This window comes from Melopsittacus undulatus, chromosome 4 (assembly GCF_012275295.1).
Source record: "Melopsittacus undulatus isolate bMelUnd1 chromosome 4, bMelUnd1.mat.Z, whole genome shotgun sequence".
NCBI lineage: Eukaryota > Metazoa > Chordata > Aves > Psittaciformes > Psittaculidae > Melopsittacus > Melopsittacus undulatus.
The window spans coordinates 82,510,294-82,528,725 of record NC_047530.1 but is presented as its reverse complement, the minus strand read 5'-3'; the positions used below and the strand labels follow the sequence as shown (position 1 = coordinate 82,528,725).

General features: G+C 38.6%; 1 protein-coding gene across 2 annotated transcripts in view; it reads right to left on the bottom strand.

Moving 5' to 3' along the window:
* Positions 1-18,432, bottom strand: part of SNX4 (sorting nexin 4) — a 35,623-nt gene that overhangs the window by 2,946 nt on the left and 14,245 nt on the right. For both annotated transcript variants that reach the window (XM_031053025.2, XM_005153789.4), the window contains exons 6-12: positions 15,391-15,446; positions 10,704-10,776; positions 9,121-9,182; positions 7,544-7,609; positions 3,326-3,415; positions 1,812-1,911; positions 855-1,000 (exon numbers count right to left, since the gene is read on the bottom strand). In XM_031053025.2, the coding sequence (XP_030908885.1) occupies positions 855-1,000; positions 1,812-1,911; positions 3,326-3,415; positions 7,544-7,609; positions 9,121-9,182; positions 10,704-10,776; positions 15,391-15,446 (593 nt within the window). The remainder of the gene's footprint in view (positions 1-854; positions 1,001-1,811; positions 1,912-3,325; positions 3,416-7,543; positions 7,610-9,120; positions 9,183-10,703; positions 10,777-15,390; positions 15,447-18,432) is intronic.

Below are 18,432 nucleotides of genomic sequence, written 5' to 3'. Positions count from 1 at the left end.
AATTTTGTTGGTTTGGGGACTACATCTTTAGAGCTCCTTAACTAAAATGGAAGTAGATTTCTTCCAGAGCTACAAAAGCACATCTCCAGTACTTCTGTCAAAATGATTAAGAAACTGTATTTACCGGAAGTCTTGTTGTTTTGAACTATTCATAAACTAGTCTTATCTTTCCAGCTCTAATCCTAACATATTAGGAGATCCAACATTTACCCCTTCTGTCACACAATGAACGTGTGCTGACACAATCATGTTAGCTCCTATTTTTCATGTAAGGTCCTTACCAAGCCTAACTATTCTATGATTCTATGTTTGCATACCTGAAGAATATTTCATTAGAGTACCAATTTCATTAGAGTACTAAAGAATATTTCATTAGAAGCTACTCAAACACAACTTGCGAGAACTTCCAATCTCTTTGAAACAGAAGTTTGTCGCACTCCATATAAGAAGTTGCAGAATCTGAGCTCAGGACCCATATACATAAACCCAATTAAATACTATATTTGCAGCAAATCAGCTTTTGAGTCTTAGACTATTCAGCTGCAGACCCACAAGTCCACCTGCTAAACATATTACTAGCTGAACATAAAAGCATGCAAGTCAGTCATTAGAGTAGGCTCGGTAACTGGGAAAGTCATCAGGTTTTACATAAGCCATACACTCAGACCAGAAGCTAACTACATGTACAGTACTTTATTTCACAACTTGCAGCTGACAGCTTTTATAGACAGCTCATAAACACCAAGAATATATTAAAAACACTTATAAAATGCAAACACCTTCAAATGCATCCAGTCAAGGACTTTTGCTAAGACAAGCCTTGTGTTTTCTTTGAAAAAGGAAAGCCCGTTTACCTGCCCTCCAAATTTTTAGACTTCAGTTGTTCTTCTCCTTCCTGTATCTGCTCTTCTAGAATCTTTAACTTGGCTTCCCTCTGTTCAGGGGTTTCCTGCCCGAAGAGCTTGCTGGTCATCCCTTTCAGGGAGAATGTTCTCACAGTCTACAAAAAGCAGAGACACTCTAGGTTTGGGATTCCTGAGCACAGCTACAAGACATTATGTGATTTTTAACAGCATTTGGGCTTATTATTCAGCCAACTTTTTTGCTTTTACTTCCAATTCATGAATGAAATTTTCATTAATAGGTAACTTATGGGAGGTATGGTGGCTCACATTAGCTCGAGCAAAGTGGGAAGGCAGTAATTTGATGTTCAAACTCTTCAAGGCTGATCTGTGAATGGGACCATAAATGAGTCATTCCACTGATACAGGCAGCCTTTCAGAGCAGTTTTCCTATAGAAGTAGGAAGGAAACTAAGTCTTGCATTCTGTATGAGAAAGAGAAGTAGTTCTGTATAGAACATCAATAGATTCAACAGCAATATTAAGAATTCTAAACACTTTTTTAAAATTACCACTTTCAGATGATGTTTTAAGTATTATCTTCCATATAAAAGGGACTAACACCATATATGAGTAACATCCACCTTTCAAAAGGCAGAGGAATCCTTTCATAATTCCCAATTTTGATCTTTAAGATAGAGTTGTTTGTGTTATTCTGCTCAGGTCATATTTCCTGTAATCCTTTACTTGCTCAGAATTCAACAAAAGAAGTTTGGTAAAAACAGCTTATGTCACCAAGAACTAAGTTACTTTAAAACCTCAGATGCTTACAGCTCATATGATACCACTTCTTCTAAGCAGCAGCCAGCACGTTAGTGCCATTTAAATGTCATTCTAAGTAACTTGGCTCAAAGAAAAAATAAATTTAAAAAACAAGGCATCTTGGAGAAGAAAGTGGAAAAAGACTCACTCCTGTTGCCAGCTCCTCACACTGCTGCTTCTTTGATGTTAGGTCCTGTGCAGCCATTTCCAAGTCATATTGCATCAGTTCGTGTTTCCTGCAAACTGCCCTGAAAAGTAAGTAATGAAAGCTCCATCACATAATACTTTGCTTTCCTACGTTTCTCTCAATTTAAACTTCACAAATGGCATCATGCTTTTTTTTTTTTGCTTTTTTTTTGGCAGGCAGCACATTCTGTTATTTTTCTAGCTCAAATTCAGCATCCTTATCACAGAATTCATAACTCTGCAAATGCTGTAGTTAAGAAAGGTTGGGTCCAAGTGTAAAGAAAGTCCTTAGTACAGCAGCATTCTGTTCCTCTTTTCAGATTCATTCCAAGCCACACTCAGCAATGCAAGCCCTACCACCTACTTGAGGACACCACTGCAAAATAATTTTACTCAAAATACATTACAGAAAAATCACAACTATGACAAAAGGTACCTGCAGACGGTACCAGTCACAGCAGCAATGGATCATTCAATCATAAATTCTTCACAGTTTAAACAACGAAACAAGAAATTGTGCTCCTAGATTCATATAGTGCCTTTCATCTGGAAAAAGAGGAGAGTTTTCTCTGGCCACCTGCAGTAAGTCCCAGTCCTGTGTGGGCTGACAACACTACATCCGTACTCCACAGCCGGATGCACATTCGTCTCCCAGGAGAGGCTACTAGTGTACTCAGTTCCCACACAGCAGCCATCACACTCACCAACCCAGTTCTCTACAGCATCACAGGACCTTTCCAAGAGGTGTTCTCCATGGGCTGCCTCTGAACAATAACTTTAGGCTTACAGCATAAAGCAATTTGCTTTTGTCTCCACACTTGTAAAGGACAGCTGCTTTCTAAAGGCTAACTTAAAAAATTAAGCAGATAAACCGCTTTTAGATCCATAATATTGTACAGCAGATTAAAGTTATACAGGACACTTCAAAACTTGCTGGAGTTTATAATGGCTGTAGCAGCTTTGTTTAATCTATCTTGTTTGAAAACCGAAGCTTTCAGTGCATTGTGACACTATTATATGAGAAGCCAAGGGAATCATAGAATGGTTAGGGTTGGAAAGAACCTTAAGATCATCTAGTTCCAACCTCCCTGCTAGGAGCAAGAATGGCTCACACTAAATCATGCCGCCCAAGGCTCTGTCCAATGTGGCCTTGAATATCACCATGGATGGAGCCTTTACCACTTCTTCAGGCAATCTGCTCTAGTGCCTCACCAGATGAATAAACAGCATTACCTTCCACAGTGTACTAATTGTAACCTTTCTGTTATTTCACTAGTTATCAGCTCAGTTCTAATTTACATTGCCATCTGCCTGGCAATCAAATGAGTATGCAAGCTAAAAGGTGAGGAAATGGAGATTCCACAACACTGAATTTTACACTTCTTAGAAAACAGTGTATCAAACTAAATTCATACCAACACAATGTTAGAGAAAAGGACTACAGCTTCCATTTGAGCTATACACTGATGTACATACCGTAGTGCCTCTGCATAGAAGAGATATTCTTTCAGCTGATCCGCATAATGTTCCTCTTCTTCCAGTATGTCATCAATAGAAGCTGCATACCTGGTGAAAAACAGGCACGGTTAAATATAAAGTCCCTTAATTTAACCTTTAAGGACTACACATACAGTAACAGAAGACACCTGTCTGACAGAAACCCTAGTCACAAAGTGAAACAGTGATAGGCACTTCCAAAAAGGGTTGCTTTCTTTTAATTAAGGTCTGAATCAGCTAATGTAAACATTCCTCCAGGACTGCTTCTTTGGTTGTTACTACAATTAATCTTCTGACAAGTACAAAATCAATTGTAAGTTTCCTGATGAAGATGAGGCAGTTTTTGTTAAAGAAAAACAATTTATTCCTTTTCTTCAGTGGACTGCCAATAGGCAGCACCAAGGCAAAAAAAGACATGGTGCAGAAGAAATCCTGCAAGGTTTAAAGCATTATGGTGTAGGAACTTGAACATTGTGCTTTCTGAAAAGCAAAGAGGCTGCTTTCATTGTTCATTATTCAGCCTGAGTATGACAGAACTCACAGCAGTGCTATGAACACCGCAACTTTACATCCTCCATCTCCTAGAAAGTCTGTTGCTCTGTCTGCTGTGTAAGTCAGGCATATTGATTCCAAGCAACAAGAAATTTAAACATTCCTTTTAGGGAGAAATCTACAAGGGCTTGGGCCAACTTCACAGCTCTTGCATTCAGTAAGAGTTTTGTCCTTTAGGTTGATGTCTCCTAAAAATGGCAAAACCCACTTTCTTTTTCTAGTTTATATTGCTTATTGGACAGTACTTAACTAGTTCACACTCACCAAGATGACTCTGCCTGGACACAATTGCAGGAACAGGCCTACAGCTAAGGAGTAACTGCACATCTCACTTGGCACACAGCTGCAGGCTCCCTGGAGCGAGCATGTGCCCATACTTGCTTAGTGGCCAGCACAATAGGACCCAAATGTGAATTACACCACCTCTTGTTTGTAAAGTTTTTGCAAAATCTTTTGAGGTTTTTCCCTTTCTTCCTGTGCCTCTCCAGTAACTGGCGCTATGGAAAAAGTGGCAGTTTCAAGCTGAATAGTAACAGGTAATGTGATGTGGGAGAGAACAAGAAATTCTGCAAGCTCTAAAAGTAACAAAAAGGTTACCTAAACCCCTGGGAATCTAAGGGAGGTATCTGAGGGAAGACCATCCTGCTGGAAGTTGTCATTCTCAGGCATGCTCAATAGAGCATGGGCAGTAAGATTCTTCAAAAAGCTACATGCAAAATAGCTGGAAAAATGGGAAGACTGAGAAAGAGCTGTAGACTCTTGTCTACATGCCCACCTGTTCATTAATTTTGTAAGTTTGCAAGGAAGATGAGTTGGTTTGATGCTCTGCAAAATCAAAGAGATTGCACACCCAGCAAAAGCCCTACCAAGGCTATTAGTGATAAATAAGTATTAACATGAAATGACCAGCAACAGCAGATCAGTTTTAATAGAAGAGAAAAAGAACAGGCAGAACAAGAATTTACATTATGAATCAAAGTAAGGAAGATGCCCAACTGCTGAAAAATATAGTTCTGAAAAAATCCTACAGCTACACAGGTCATAAGTGGCTTACCCTCTCTATTTTTAAGTTCTGAAGTGCAATAGTTTAAGTACAGTGGTTAGATTTTTCGAGGCAGAAGATGGACCACATTTAATTCACAAGTAAGTTAAGTTTAAAGCAGTGCTTGAGTTCATGTGTGGCAGAGCCCATCTGTGGAAGAGCTCCTCTGCAAAAATCAAACAAAAAACCCCAGCAAAGCAAAACCCACCCTACATGGACATGGTTTTCACAGTGACATGGAAGTTTGAGTTGAAAACAAAACAAGAAAACCAACAAAAAAAAACCAAAATAAATAAATAACAACCAAAAAAACCCCAAAACCCAAACACCAAAACAAACAAAAAAAAAGAAAGAAACAAAAAAGAAACCACAAAAAAACCAACAAACAACTCAAAAGTAATAAGACAAGCTATATTTCTGACAGCCTATGCTGAAGCTGAAATATTGGTTTGTCCTAAGTATGTAGGCAAACCAGAGAAAATCTCACAAAGAGACTGCAGTAAGTTGTAAAGGTACCTAACATGTTCCCACTCTCCATGGGAATCATCAGCTAAACCCTGGGTTGAATTTAGACTGGTTCAGCGTGCAATGACAGTATAGTTGATACAGAGATAAAGAATCTCTCATTAATAGGCTAAAGGACAGAAGCCAAAGGTCTGGCATTTTTTTCTTTCATCTTTTAAATGCCAGAATTATAGCCATCCATTCAAGCTTTCTCAGCATACTCTGTTGTTTTCTATCACTTCAGCAAACTTCATCCTGTTATATATAGCACACACCCAGAGAAGCTTTGGGATGTCTTCTCCAAATATTAAGCAGTTTTAGATCATACTAAACAATAACAACTTGAAAGTTTAAACAAACATCTAGTAAAGACTACAACATATGGGCTAGATAGAGGATAATTAAATTAGTCTTGAAGTTTAATATCTATATTAGGCAAACTTCTTGAAGCAGCTTTCTGTTGCAGTAAAATCCTGTCTAATGTTATGGGAATGGTAACTGGACTGGTAAGTTATACATTCAAGAGATCATAGATATGAACTTCACTGGTAGGAGACCACAGGGTCACTGAATTGAGTTCTTCAATCTCACAGCTGATACTTCTTGCTTGTCACCAAGAGATTACTGTTGTATGAGTGTGCAAGAGCAGAAAAGATGACAGACAATGAAAGCCACCTCAGACTTCATGCACTGATTAAAGTTAGCCAGAAACTCGCTGCCATTACCTTGGATCTTTAACCCTAACTGTGTTACAGTCAGAAACAGTAAACATCTTAGATGTGTGGAGGGGGTTCAGCCTCTTGACTGAGAAGTGGGACCCACTTCTTTTAGCTGGCTACGTATTTCTAACCAACACACACTAAGATTACGCATCTTAGTGTGGTGTATCCAAACCACTGAAAACCTGTTTTGTGCCTCCTTAACTCCTCTATATTATACTGTGTTTTCATTCTCTCTTCAATTTCTGCATATTGCAGAAGGTGCTTAACATTGATTCCATCTCTACTTGGATTATTTGCCTCTGAAAGCAAAATGCATTCTCCATTTCTTCTCACCAGAGCCCTCCAACTAAAAAAACACTATAGCTTTTTTGGCTTGCAAACCACAATGTTAGCCAAAATACAGAAGTGTGAATAAATTATTCAGAGGGTTTAAAATTCTTAAAGATCTGATAAAAACATTTTCTGAAGAACCTGAGGACAGTTTGGGACAGCACTTCAAATCCTTTCACCTAACAAGGCAGAACACCAACAACAACCAGGCAGTAGTACATATATAAATCTGCACTGCAAACTAAAACTGGTAACTTGAGTTCCACACAAATTCTACTTTATCAGTAAAAAATATTGTATGCAGTGTCAAGCAGCTTCCATCTCTTGCTGGATTTGTTACTTATCTGTACTGCGCAAGTATAGAAGAGGAATCAGAGTGATGAGAAATTATACTGTTTCACTTACTATATATGACTACCTGGAAAGCATAGAGCAGTAGCCTAGAATACCACTTCTGCGAGCACTCTGAAGTGCTAGACTCTTATTTTGAAGGTTGTGCTTCGCATACTCTGCCAACTGACTCTAAAGATGCAAAGAGGGAGGATTCTCTACTTTATTACTTCCAGTCAGTATTTGTTTCAAGAATCCACTAGAGTTTTGATGCTGATTCATTAAATTTCTTAACTCTCTGTAATTAAGTTCAAATCTGTGTACCATCTACTGCATGGTACAAAATGCTGCCATCAAAACCAAATGGATCTCGTCAGGGCTGCAGTACATTAAAGTTGTATTCCACCAGTTTCTGGCATAGTAGCTGAAAAGAAAAACTGGAAGGATTCCAAACACTTCTACAATTTCAAAATAATAATAAAAAAAGAAAACTCTCTGGTTCTCCTGAGACCTTTTGAGCTACTTAATACCATACGTGGATGCTAAAATTGTGCCTGCATCCAAATCACAGAAACACTGTATACCTAAAAACAAGGCACTCCCCACTTTCTCTGTACTCTACTTGTATGTACTTTGGGGTTGAGGGAAAAGAGAGGAAAGAGGGAGAGTTCCACATCTGGCTTACATCAAACTATCAGATATTCAGTCAGTACTTACACATCCATGTGGTGGCCAGCACTCTGCAACCCATCCCCCATCTCCTTTTCTATTGCACTCCACTCACTGTAGGAAAAACAAATGAGAAACAACATCACACATGAAGGGTAAGGGAAGTTAATAAGCTGCATCCTGTATATAGTTTCTTTCCAGGTGACACCTGAATGGAAACTGCCTCAAAGCTAAACCTGGCCAAACTATTTTCTTCCTCTAAGGAGGAACATGGACTATGTGGCAAGTCTATTTACGACACTCTGTTAAACAACTGTCCCTGACACCTAAACTCATCCTTACAAGCATACTTAAGTTTGGGATTATTTTTGAGTAGAATGCCTCAGTTAAACACCTAAAGCTCAATTAAAAACAAACAAAAAACCCCACAAGCACACACCCAGATCATGCCCCCCAAACACCACTACCTTGCACTTAAAAAGGGGAGGGACAGAACTTTCTAAACCAGAATTTGGTCTAACATGTTCATGGAGAAGAAACTAAGCCTTCCAGACTCATTACACATCAGATGGAAGCCTCTCATTCCAGAAAAGAGAAGGTGGGATTTGACATTTGCAAGCATTTTACTGCTCCTGAAACCATTTGCTCTATGTTGTTTTCTGTTTTCTCAGCAGACTCCTGTTTAGTTCTATTAATTAAAAAAAAATAACTTACAAACCACTTCATTACTGCGACTACCTATTCACATTAGGAAGAACATTTAGATCTAGAAGGAAACAGAGCTACAATAAAGATAGCAAGAGGCTGGTTCCAGACATCTAAGCATGTACACTGCAATTTTAATTATGTTTTCAGCTTTGTGAAGCCTTATGAAATTTCTTAAGTTACAAGAATTACACCCACAACTCTTTACAACAAAAAAAGGAGGGGGTCCCCTTATATTTCATGCAATTTATGTCTAATGCATCTATTCTGCCCTTCAGTTTTTCATAAACATTCCACTCAGCTGATGTTGACATTTGTTTGTCTTTGTGTTATTATAGAACTACACCTAATTTCATTTTAAAACCCCCAATAAGAAAGACATCTGCAATCCATTAACCCAGAGAATTAAATTTAGCTTGAACAGTGTGTAGAAGCAGGAGGTTTCCCTTAACCAGAAGTTTAGATTCTTTAATTCTCCAGTGAGATGGAAAACTTGAGTATGCAATTCACTTATATAAATCAAAAAAACGACTGGTAAATTTGCTTTAAAAAAGTACTAAAACTCCATAGGTACAGTTGTTGATTTTTAACTGCTAAAAGGACCTAAAAGCTTTTCAGAGACAACTGCATGAAAATAGGTAGTAAGTTACTTTGTGAAGAAACAGAATGCCAACACAACAGCAGAAGCCCCAAAGGCCTGGAATACAAAACAAAAGCTGAAGTCTCCCACTAGAGACTAAGCTCAGGCAATCCAGGGAGCACTATATCCAACACAGAAATCCCACTAGGACTGTTGTATGAAGTTTTCTAAGGTAGACACTGAAATATTTTGGATATACTTTTCAAAAGCATAGTAACATAACAAATTCCCTTCTCTCTATCTCTCCATGCATGTATTTAAAATCTGGATGAACTCTTACCTGAATACTCTTCCATAGTTGCCATGGACTTTATAGACACCATATAACCGGTCTGCTACCCTCTGAAACATTTTAGAGTTAGGTTTTGGTCATCAAGTGCAGTTACTTTGTGAAAACCCATATATAAACTTCAAGCTACAGCCTTAATGTTTTACACAGGTAAACAAGATTAAGCCTAAATCTAATCTAATCCACTACTGAAGGAAAAATCAACAGCACTAAGTCTTTGAAGACTGAAGTCACAATCAAGGCTATATGGAAAAGTAGTGTTTCATGTATTGCTTTGGAAGCACTCATTTATAGGATATGCCTATGGAAACCACAAATAAATTACCTTCAGTTTTTGACAACCAGATGTAAGGCATCATTTAACAAAAAAAAAAACCCAGATTTATATACACAATTGCCTATTTAACATAAAGATGGCAAGACAAAAGTCTGTCCTGACATCAAGATCGTAGGGAAATCTTCTGTAAAATTCTAAGCGACTTGATTTTTCCACCCAGCTCAGTGAAACGAAGGAAAAGAAATGAGCTATCCATTCCAGAACTTACTGCTTTAGCTAGATATGTCATTTCAGCTGTTGGGAGAGTCAGTACCTGTTGCAGCCAGCATTAAAGTGCTGGCAAAAACCTCAGAAGGAAAGACCACATGTACACCTTCAATTGTGAACTGTAGTCTAGATAATGCCCTTGTAATTGTGATGTACCAACGAATGAGATGGAAGTTCTGTAAGAGTTACTGAATTGCTCTGTCACAGCAGAAGAAAACATACGCAAATTGCCCATCAGATCTCACACACACAGCCCTGAGGAAAAAAAGACACTATCTGTAGAACACCAGTGATTAATCTTCTCAAGGACCTCAGCTCAACAGGGCAATCCATTACTATCCTTTCTGCCACACAGTTTCCATTAAAAGTTAAATCTCGGTTGAAGATACTAAAAAGCAGTATCATGCATTATTGGAATTGCAATTTCTTATTTCCTTTTTGTGACTTGAGGAGGAAAAAGAAAAAAGCTTCCATTCTCAATCCACAGAGTACCTTGATGCATGACAGAATTGTTCTCATCATTAGAAAGAACACTACTCATTACAGATTGAAGAACAAGCCAAAAAAAGAAAGTGTTCTGTGAAGCATACAGGATTCATACTACAAGCTCTGGAAAACAAAGTATTATATGTCTGACCAGAAAACCATGTTTTGGGGCCCTTCCGAGCCCAAACATCCAGCAAAAGCAACTTGTCTTCTGAACAGAGAGAAGCAGACATCTCAATTTTTTTTAAAACCATATATCCATCTGATACATGGCCATCACAGGAAGGGCAGATTAGCAACATGGATGTGTTTACTCTTCCAATGACTATCAAACTCAACCATCATATTTGGAACGCCTTTCCCTCAAATCTGTACAAAACCAGCACCCCTTTGCCACCTCTTGCCCCACACTCCAGAGCTGGACTCCCTCAGGCAAAACAGCCCTTATTCTAGAACACATATTCCAGTTCTCTTGACTAAACAAGAAATACTGCCTTATAAATAAATTATACTATTTGTCACGACACACATGGGAAATACTTACAGCTCTGACTCGCAGAAGGTGTGATATGACAGACTGCAGTTCATCGCTATAGTGTTTTAGCTCAGTAAATCTCCTGGGAGCAGGAAACAGATAGTACATCATTAGCCATCATGAAAGCAAGCTTTCACAGAATGCAAGATAGAGCCACAACACTACAGCCAGCAAGACAGAGCCTGGATTATGTTGAAGTGAAATTAGCTGAAGACTCCTAAAAGTAACTGCAGAGTTTAATTTCCCTAAAGCGAACCATTCAACACTGGCATGACTGCTATTTTCTTTATATGCAATCAGTGAAGGTTCAGAGCAATTCAGGAGATAAAATTTTATGAAATAAAAAATAGTTAACTGAAATTACTACATCTGTATTATTGGGGTGGGGTTTTTTTCTTCTATTTAAACAGGATTTATAAAAGCAAGCATTAGTGAATAGGAAAGTTTCAAATAAGTACGAAGCCAAAATCTGCTGAAGCATACTTCTTAATAATAACTTGTTCACATTCCCGACCTGACAAGAAAACCTTACTTTCAAGCTGCCATCTAGCCAGTTATAAGTATAGCTTTTCAGGAGCTCAAGGAAACATTCACAATTATCACAATTCCTCTAAGGCTAGTCCATACAGTAACTCTAAGCAGTTATAGATGAAACCCTATTGAGACTTGTACCTGCACAGGAGTCACACACAGCTAAAAGCCATCAAATCACTACAATTTCAATAGAGTACCAGTCAGACAACTCACTGCAAGTGATCTTATACACACTGCTGGGCTGCCACTACTGAAGGAAAGAGCCACCTCAGTTAGGTCCTGGGGGTAGTTTAAGTTGATACATTTAGCTTATGTTAATGACAAAGATAAATCAGTTGCCACAGCTTTTCTTGTGACTGGTAACCAATTAATCCACAGCAACAGCCACCTCTGTATATGTAAACCCTCCCTACTATGCACAAGTCTAACTCATGACCTACTTCGGTACCCAAAAATGTGTTTCACCCAAATGGGAAGCCAAGAACAGCTTTACCTAATAAATTACTAAGCAATGATCTGAAAATAAACACAGAAGAAAACAACCAGAATCAAGGAATGAGAGATGAAGATTAGCTTTCCAGATTGATATTTAAGCCCCAAATCTACATCCCTCTTCCCACTGTAGGCACACAGCCAGGCTTTGTATTTCAGAATAGCTTGTACTCATGAGGTCTTACTGAAATAAGTCAGGTCACTTGTTTTGGGTGACAAAGTATGAAATTCAGGAGTTTTTCATTTAACACTTCTTCTTCCCCTGTAAGGAAGTCTTCCCCTACGATATTCTCACCCTTAAATTCAGGAAGCAAAAGCTTTATTGCCATTTCTAGTATTTTTGCTCTCAAAGAAGCATCATTATAAGATCATGACACACACAGGGTTAAAGTACATGAAAAGATTTAAAAGGCAGCAGAGAAACTGTATGGGAAAAATAAATGTAGTCATTGATCTGCACAGTGGGGTTTAGAGAGCAATCTCTTCAGTTTACACTTTATAAAATATGCACCAGGGCTGTGTGTCAGACAGCTGCAGACACGTACAGTGAAGATACTTGAAATAATTGAACTGAAAACAAAAGATTAAAAAACATGCCTTCAGCTCCGGAAGACTCCCTTTTCCACTCCAGAAATTTATAATGAAAAGTTTTATTTATCCTGTTTTGTGGCAAGAAAGCTTTAAGGAATGCTGTACTCCCTGAAGGCTGGAGCCCGGAACCTAAGACGACTTTCAGTATCCTGGACTTTGGCAGCAATACAGCTTCTCCCGTGCCAGTTCCCCCTCCATTAAAAGATAAAATGATAATAATTAAAAAATTACTACTGCAGAATCAAGCTGCCTTCTTTTTACTCTCAGAAAAGCATAAACCAAAGCAATGTTACTTTTGTCAAATCTTCTGTGAAGGCTGAAAATTCTACAAACATAATTTTTCACGAAAAACTGTTTTGAAGAGGCTGGTGGTGTGGCAGATCAAAGGTTTAATTCTCAAGTAAGTGTTCAAGTCCTACTTGCTGACATTTTTTGTAAAAACAAAAAAATAAAAACAAAAACAAAAAAAACCCCAAAACAAACCAAAACATCATAGAGTAACTTCCAAACTGAGTTTGATGCGGCACACAAAGGGACATTTACCTTCCAGTGCATAACAGCAGAAGTGTGAAAAAAGACACAGTTTTGACACTCAGTAACTGAGGCTTTTTTAACTAGCACTTTTCATTTGGTTTTACTGGTTCTGCAACATTACCAACAGTCAAGATATTTAACTGAGCTATTAAGTAGAGCTTCAGACAAAAATGAAAAACAGATCAGGTCACATTTTTGTAAGAACACCACCAGGTTTGTTCTCAAAAATATCTTTCTTGGTAATGGCAAAGAATTTCATTTACAGCAGACAGCATTTGAATGTAAGTTACTTCATGCATTTTGCTCAGCAGTACTAGTACTCCTCCTTACATCGGGGGGGCAATGTCATTTTCCTGTTTTGTGAAGGAAGGCATTATAAGAAGAGAACTGTTCACTAAAGACCAAGTCACTTGTCTGAGTAACCAGACAGAAAAAGAGAAGAGTTACTTAAAAAAAAAAATAAAAAAAGTCTCCCTTAGGAAAGGATTTAGTGCTCTCTAAAGAAATCTTTCACCAAGAAAAAACCTATTATTTTGATTAAAGCACATAAATAGAACAAGGCGATGGGTGCCATGAAGCCAAATCATAGAGTTCGGCAGTAAATACAAATTTATCTCTGAATATGAAAATACCATATTTTTATCACCAATAAAATGTCACAATTGAAGATATTAATTTCTCCCCACAGGAAGAAGTTTAGTTTTCAGTCTCCATTTGACCTCATAGAGCAGCATTGTTTCAGCTGTTTAAGCTCCTCAAGCTGCCCTAGGCTGAACAGTGTGGCTCCATAGCACTGAGAGGCAACCCAGACTGGGAGCTGCAGCTATTCTTCACCTGAGCCCTTCTTGGTCCAGGATCCTGAAAGCCTACACTGCACACAGCAGTCAGATCTCGTTTCAGCAAGGTGAGCTTGATAAACCCATTTTAGCACCCAGTCACAAAAGCACCAATGGTAACACAGGAGTGCAAGGTGACAGATTCCAGGCAGCTCAAGCATCAGCGTACTAGGCAGAGCAAGGCACTATTCCTCCAGTTAGAGCTGCACACTGTATACTAAAAGGCTCTCCCTGAATTAAACCAAACCAAAACAAAACACCCCCACAAGTTATGCTCTGAGTTATTTATTAAACAACTTGTATCCAAAAGTTCAATTTGGAAGCTATGCAGCTGGCACAATAAAATAGAAAGCATGTGCCATATCTCTTCAGTGCTGTAAGAGGTCTCTGCTGAGAGATAGACACTCTGGGACTGTTTCTGTTACAAGCCCCTTCTCATGTTTTCCTTGTATTAACTCTTTTCCTGCTTTTTACCAAGTCACTTCTTAACAATAGCTTTCCTTTCCTGAAACATTAAGTTACCTCAAAATGTAACAGTATATTCCTCATCTCAGCCTTACCCAGTCTTGTCCCCTTATGCCTACATTCAGGCTACTGGCAAAGTTTCCCTGCCATGAAAACAGGGAAAGCTAACTCCTACTATCCACGGATGAAAATAACTGAGGATGAAGCATTCAAACAAGGGTCCAATTTTACCTGCAGATAATGAGAGAATCACTGCCACCTGATCTCATATGTAAACCTTTTATATTAAATGCTAACTAAAAGCTTCCTTGCTGCCACAGAAGGCTGTATAAACAAGCACAAAATGGAAGGACTGGACCAAGTCACAGATAAGTCTATAGCGAGGTTCAGAAAGCCATGTACCTTCTAATATCCTTCATGCAATACCCATAGATGCTAGGGAAGTACCAAGTGAACAGACAACAGAAAGCAGTCAGGCACATGCATCTTCTATTGCCACTGCTGGATAGCAGATGAACCCAGCAAAGCAGTTTGTATAGGTCTCCACTGCTTACAGATGCAAAGATGATGCAAAGAGCAACATCTCTGGACCTTACCACTGCGCTCTTTCTAACTATTGCAGAACTAGAAACTGTTGCTTTACCCTTCCCACGTCACCTAGGGTGTGATCAACCTCCCACTACACATCCTGACATTTCCAACCAGTATTTTCATCCAGCAGATTGCTCTAGTGCCTGTTTCAGAGCTTCCTAAAGTGCAACAGAGCTGAACTGACCTCAGGACTTCCAAAAGCATCTGTGAAAATTGGCAGCTTGAAGAAAACTATGAACTGTAACACCAGGCTGCGTGCATCCAGTACTGTACACTAGCAGATTTTTGGAAAGACCTACTATCAATCTGTATTCTGTTCACACTTGGAAAGATCTCTTTACAAACAAATATTAAGAGGTTCTTTTTCGGGGCCTGGGTTGTTCGGGTTTTTTGTCCCTTTCTTTTAATCTAACTAAAATGAAAGACTCATTTTGCATGAAGTGATGGCTTTTTTTCCTGAGTATTTCCTGCTCCTAGAAACAGGATTTATCAAACCTTTTCACACTACCTCCTTACTGGGCTTCTGTTAAGATTTGAAGTGCTGAAAGATAAGTTTTCTTTTCTGAATGTATTCTAAGGAGGTATTCTGTCATCTGAAGTTACAGTTGTAACTGGAAAAGGGAAAGTGAGGGAAGAAGGATGTGGAATCTTACTTGTCTGGGTTTTTCACTCTGAATGTTGCATTAAGAGCTTTTAATCTGGAATCTGCCTGAAAAAAGGGGGAAAAAAAAGCTTTGTTAATTTAATGCAATTAAATTCCACTGACAAAAAAAATCTCAGCCTTCTGGCAGCACCAATAGAAAAAATATCCTGCTTTCTTTACATATTTAAATCTTCAAACATTGAACAAGTTAACACTAACTACCCTGCATGTCAAATCCTTTATTAAAAAGTAAAAAAAAAAATAAGCTATTTTTGTAAACTAGGATGTAAACTGGTATTCACTAAAATTAAGCTGGTAAAATCCAAATGCCACAAAAAGAGTCCCTTCTTAAAATGTTACACAAATCACGGAGTTAAGATACACAACCCTACATTCTTTTTAGATGAAGCAATTAGGTAACATAAGACCATATGGACACACTATTTTATATTTTTCAAACCAAATAAAACCAGTGGTAGTGACCTCTATATGCTCTTTATTACTAGGAACAGTTCCCCAGTGAAATCAACATCTTATATATGGTGTTCTCTTGTTTTATGATTTGCTTTACAGAAAATATGTAATTTGTATATCAGAATAGAGCTATTTTAATGCAATGTTCTCTTCTATAAGACAACATGTATAAATCTCTATAGAAATACCTAATTAAAAAGGTAATTAGCTACCTTACTTTCTGAAATGTTGGTTTACCAATGACTGCAACAGCAGTATGGAACCTCTCTAAGCAGGTCGGTTTAACTGAACTTTAAATTGTGCAGTGGTTATTTATTCTTAATAAGACACCAACACAGGTGAGACATCCCAGCCTCATCTGCAGAGATCCCACATCACCACTTTTCATTTCCATGTGGCATTTCACAGAGAGCTCACTCAGGGTTCATCTGTACTGCATGAAATCTCCAACTCCAGGAAATAGTTTTTGATCGAAACAAAAATAAAGAAACACATCTTGCGAGGTGTATAGATTTCCAGTAGCGTACTCTTTTAGCTAACAGACTGTGCCACAACTACTAGCAGTAACTTACTTCAGGAGTATGTGTTAGCACTGGTATATGACACAGGAATATTTTGTGCAATGTTAGAGCCAACTTGGAGCTTGAAGAGCTATTTTGAATTTGACAGTGAAGGGAACACAGTGTTTTCCCAAAGAAGAAAGTCCTTTCTTTAGGGCTTATGATACATATTTTAGAGCTTCCTTACAGTAACTTCTACAGATGAGACAGGTATGGTTTGAGACTGTTTCACCTCCCACTGCATTGGGGCTGACCAGAAGATACCCATATTTGAATATTACTGCAAGTTGTTTTCATCTGGAATCACCTCCATACCCTGGGGGACATTGAGGAGAGCATCCAAGCTGATGGAAAAGTAGCTTCTTCCTTGCAACTAGGAGAGGTACTGATGGAAATCTTGCTAACTGTAGCTGTCCTCTTTCCAATTATGAAACCATCAATACAAAACGATCTACAAACTGAAAGGTAACCTGCAAGACTAAGACTGACTGATACTAGAAGAAACAGGTTCACAGTCACCACTATGTGCAGTTTTCCTCTAAGAATATCTTGCAAAAGGAAGATAAAGGCATCATGGCAAAGCATGCCCAAGATAGCACAAGGAACACAAAACACTGCAGTAACTCCAAGTCCTAGCCTTTATGTTTATTCAGAGTGCTCCACGGGATTGTATGGGCTTGGATCCCCACTGCTATATCCCAATGAGTTATTACACAAGCCAGATTTCAGATCATTCAGATAAATCTCTGTGCACTCTCACACATTCTCTCCGAGTACAACCACCACCTAAGTACACTGATGTTAAACAAGTCCTTCTCTCTAATTAACTATTTCTCGAAATACCATATTTATGTTCAAATAGCAGGCACCAAAGCCATTTCAGTTTGTCAGAACAGCACGCACATTCAACAAGTTTACACTTGATCACTTTCAACATTACAGTTACAAGGTAGGTTTTTGCCTTTCTCTTATCCCAGTCACAACCCATGGGCCACCTTCAGTCCCTGCTCTCCTGCCCTTCAGCTCACTCAGGACAAACCCTGACCTTCTCAAGAACCTTATGGTAGTGACAAATAAAATGCAGGCTGCCAGGGCAGCAATGGCAGAGAGTAGAGACCAGGACCTGATTTTCCCCCAGTAAACTGGGAACCCTTCTATTCACTGTAGTTTTGGAAAGTGTTAAAAGCAAGGGCAAAAGCCAACCCTACATCTAGGGACACAGACACATGTAGTTAGAGACATATGTAGTGCTCTGAATAAGAATTCAGTAAGTATACAAGCACTGTCAGGCAGAAATAAAGGTCCTGCCAACGCTCAACCCCATAAGTAGGGTTATTTCCTTCTTCCTGTTAATAGCACAGTAACTCCCACACACCACTTTTGAGAATTTGACCTGCACAGAGTTATGCTTTTAGAAAAATGTCTGTCCAGTCTTAATTTAAGACTAAAGCACACAAGCATTTGAGAGATGAACTCCCCATCAAATGAGGTACTGTCAAGGAGTTTTCACACAGTTAATTCCTACTATGATCCCATAATCATATAAGAAAAATAAAGAGAGGGGAACTTTTTCCTTCCTAAAGGAAGGGTTGAAATCCCAAGTGACAAATCCCTTAAAGAATAAAATTAATTCCTGGGGGTGGGAGGGAGGAAAGGCATGATTTACTGACACAGTTGGCAGCATAAACAAAGTCTCCAACATCAATATTCAACTATAACATGCCACATTGCATTAATGCCTAATTTAAAGCTTAGTAGCCTGGTTCAAACCCTTTGGGACAAAAGACACATCCTGCTTTAATGCACCAGCAGCAGAGACAGCAGCTGCATGTAAACCAGTGATCTGATTCTAGTCTATGACATGGAGTAAAAACAGGTTTGTCCTTCAGTACAGTGCTAAATAACATCTAATCTCGAGGGTTTTATATTTATACTTCAGATGTTGAATCAAGGAATAATAATACTTTTTCCCAGGTTTTTGCAAAAAGGTATCTTCCCTTTCTAACGAAACAGGAACT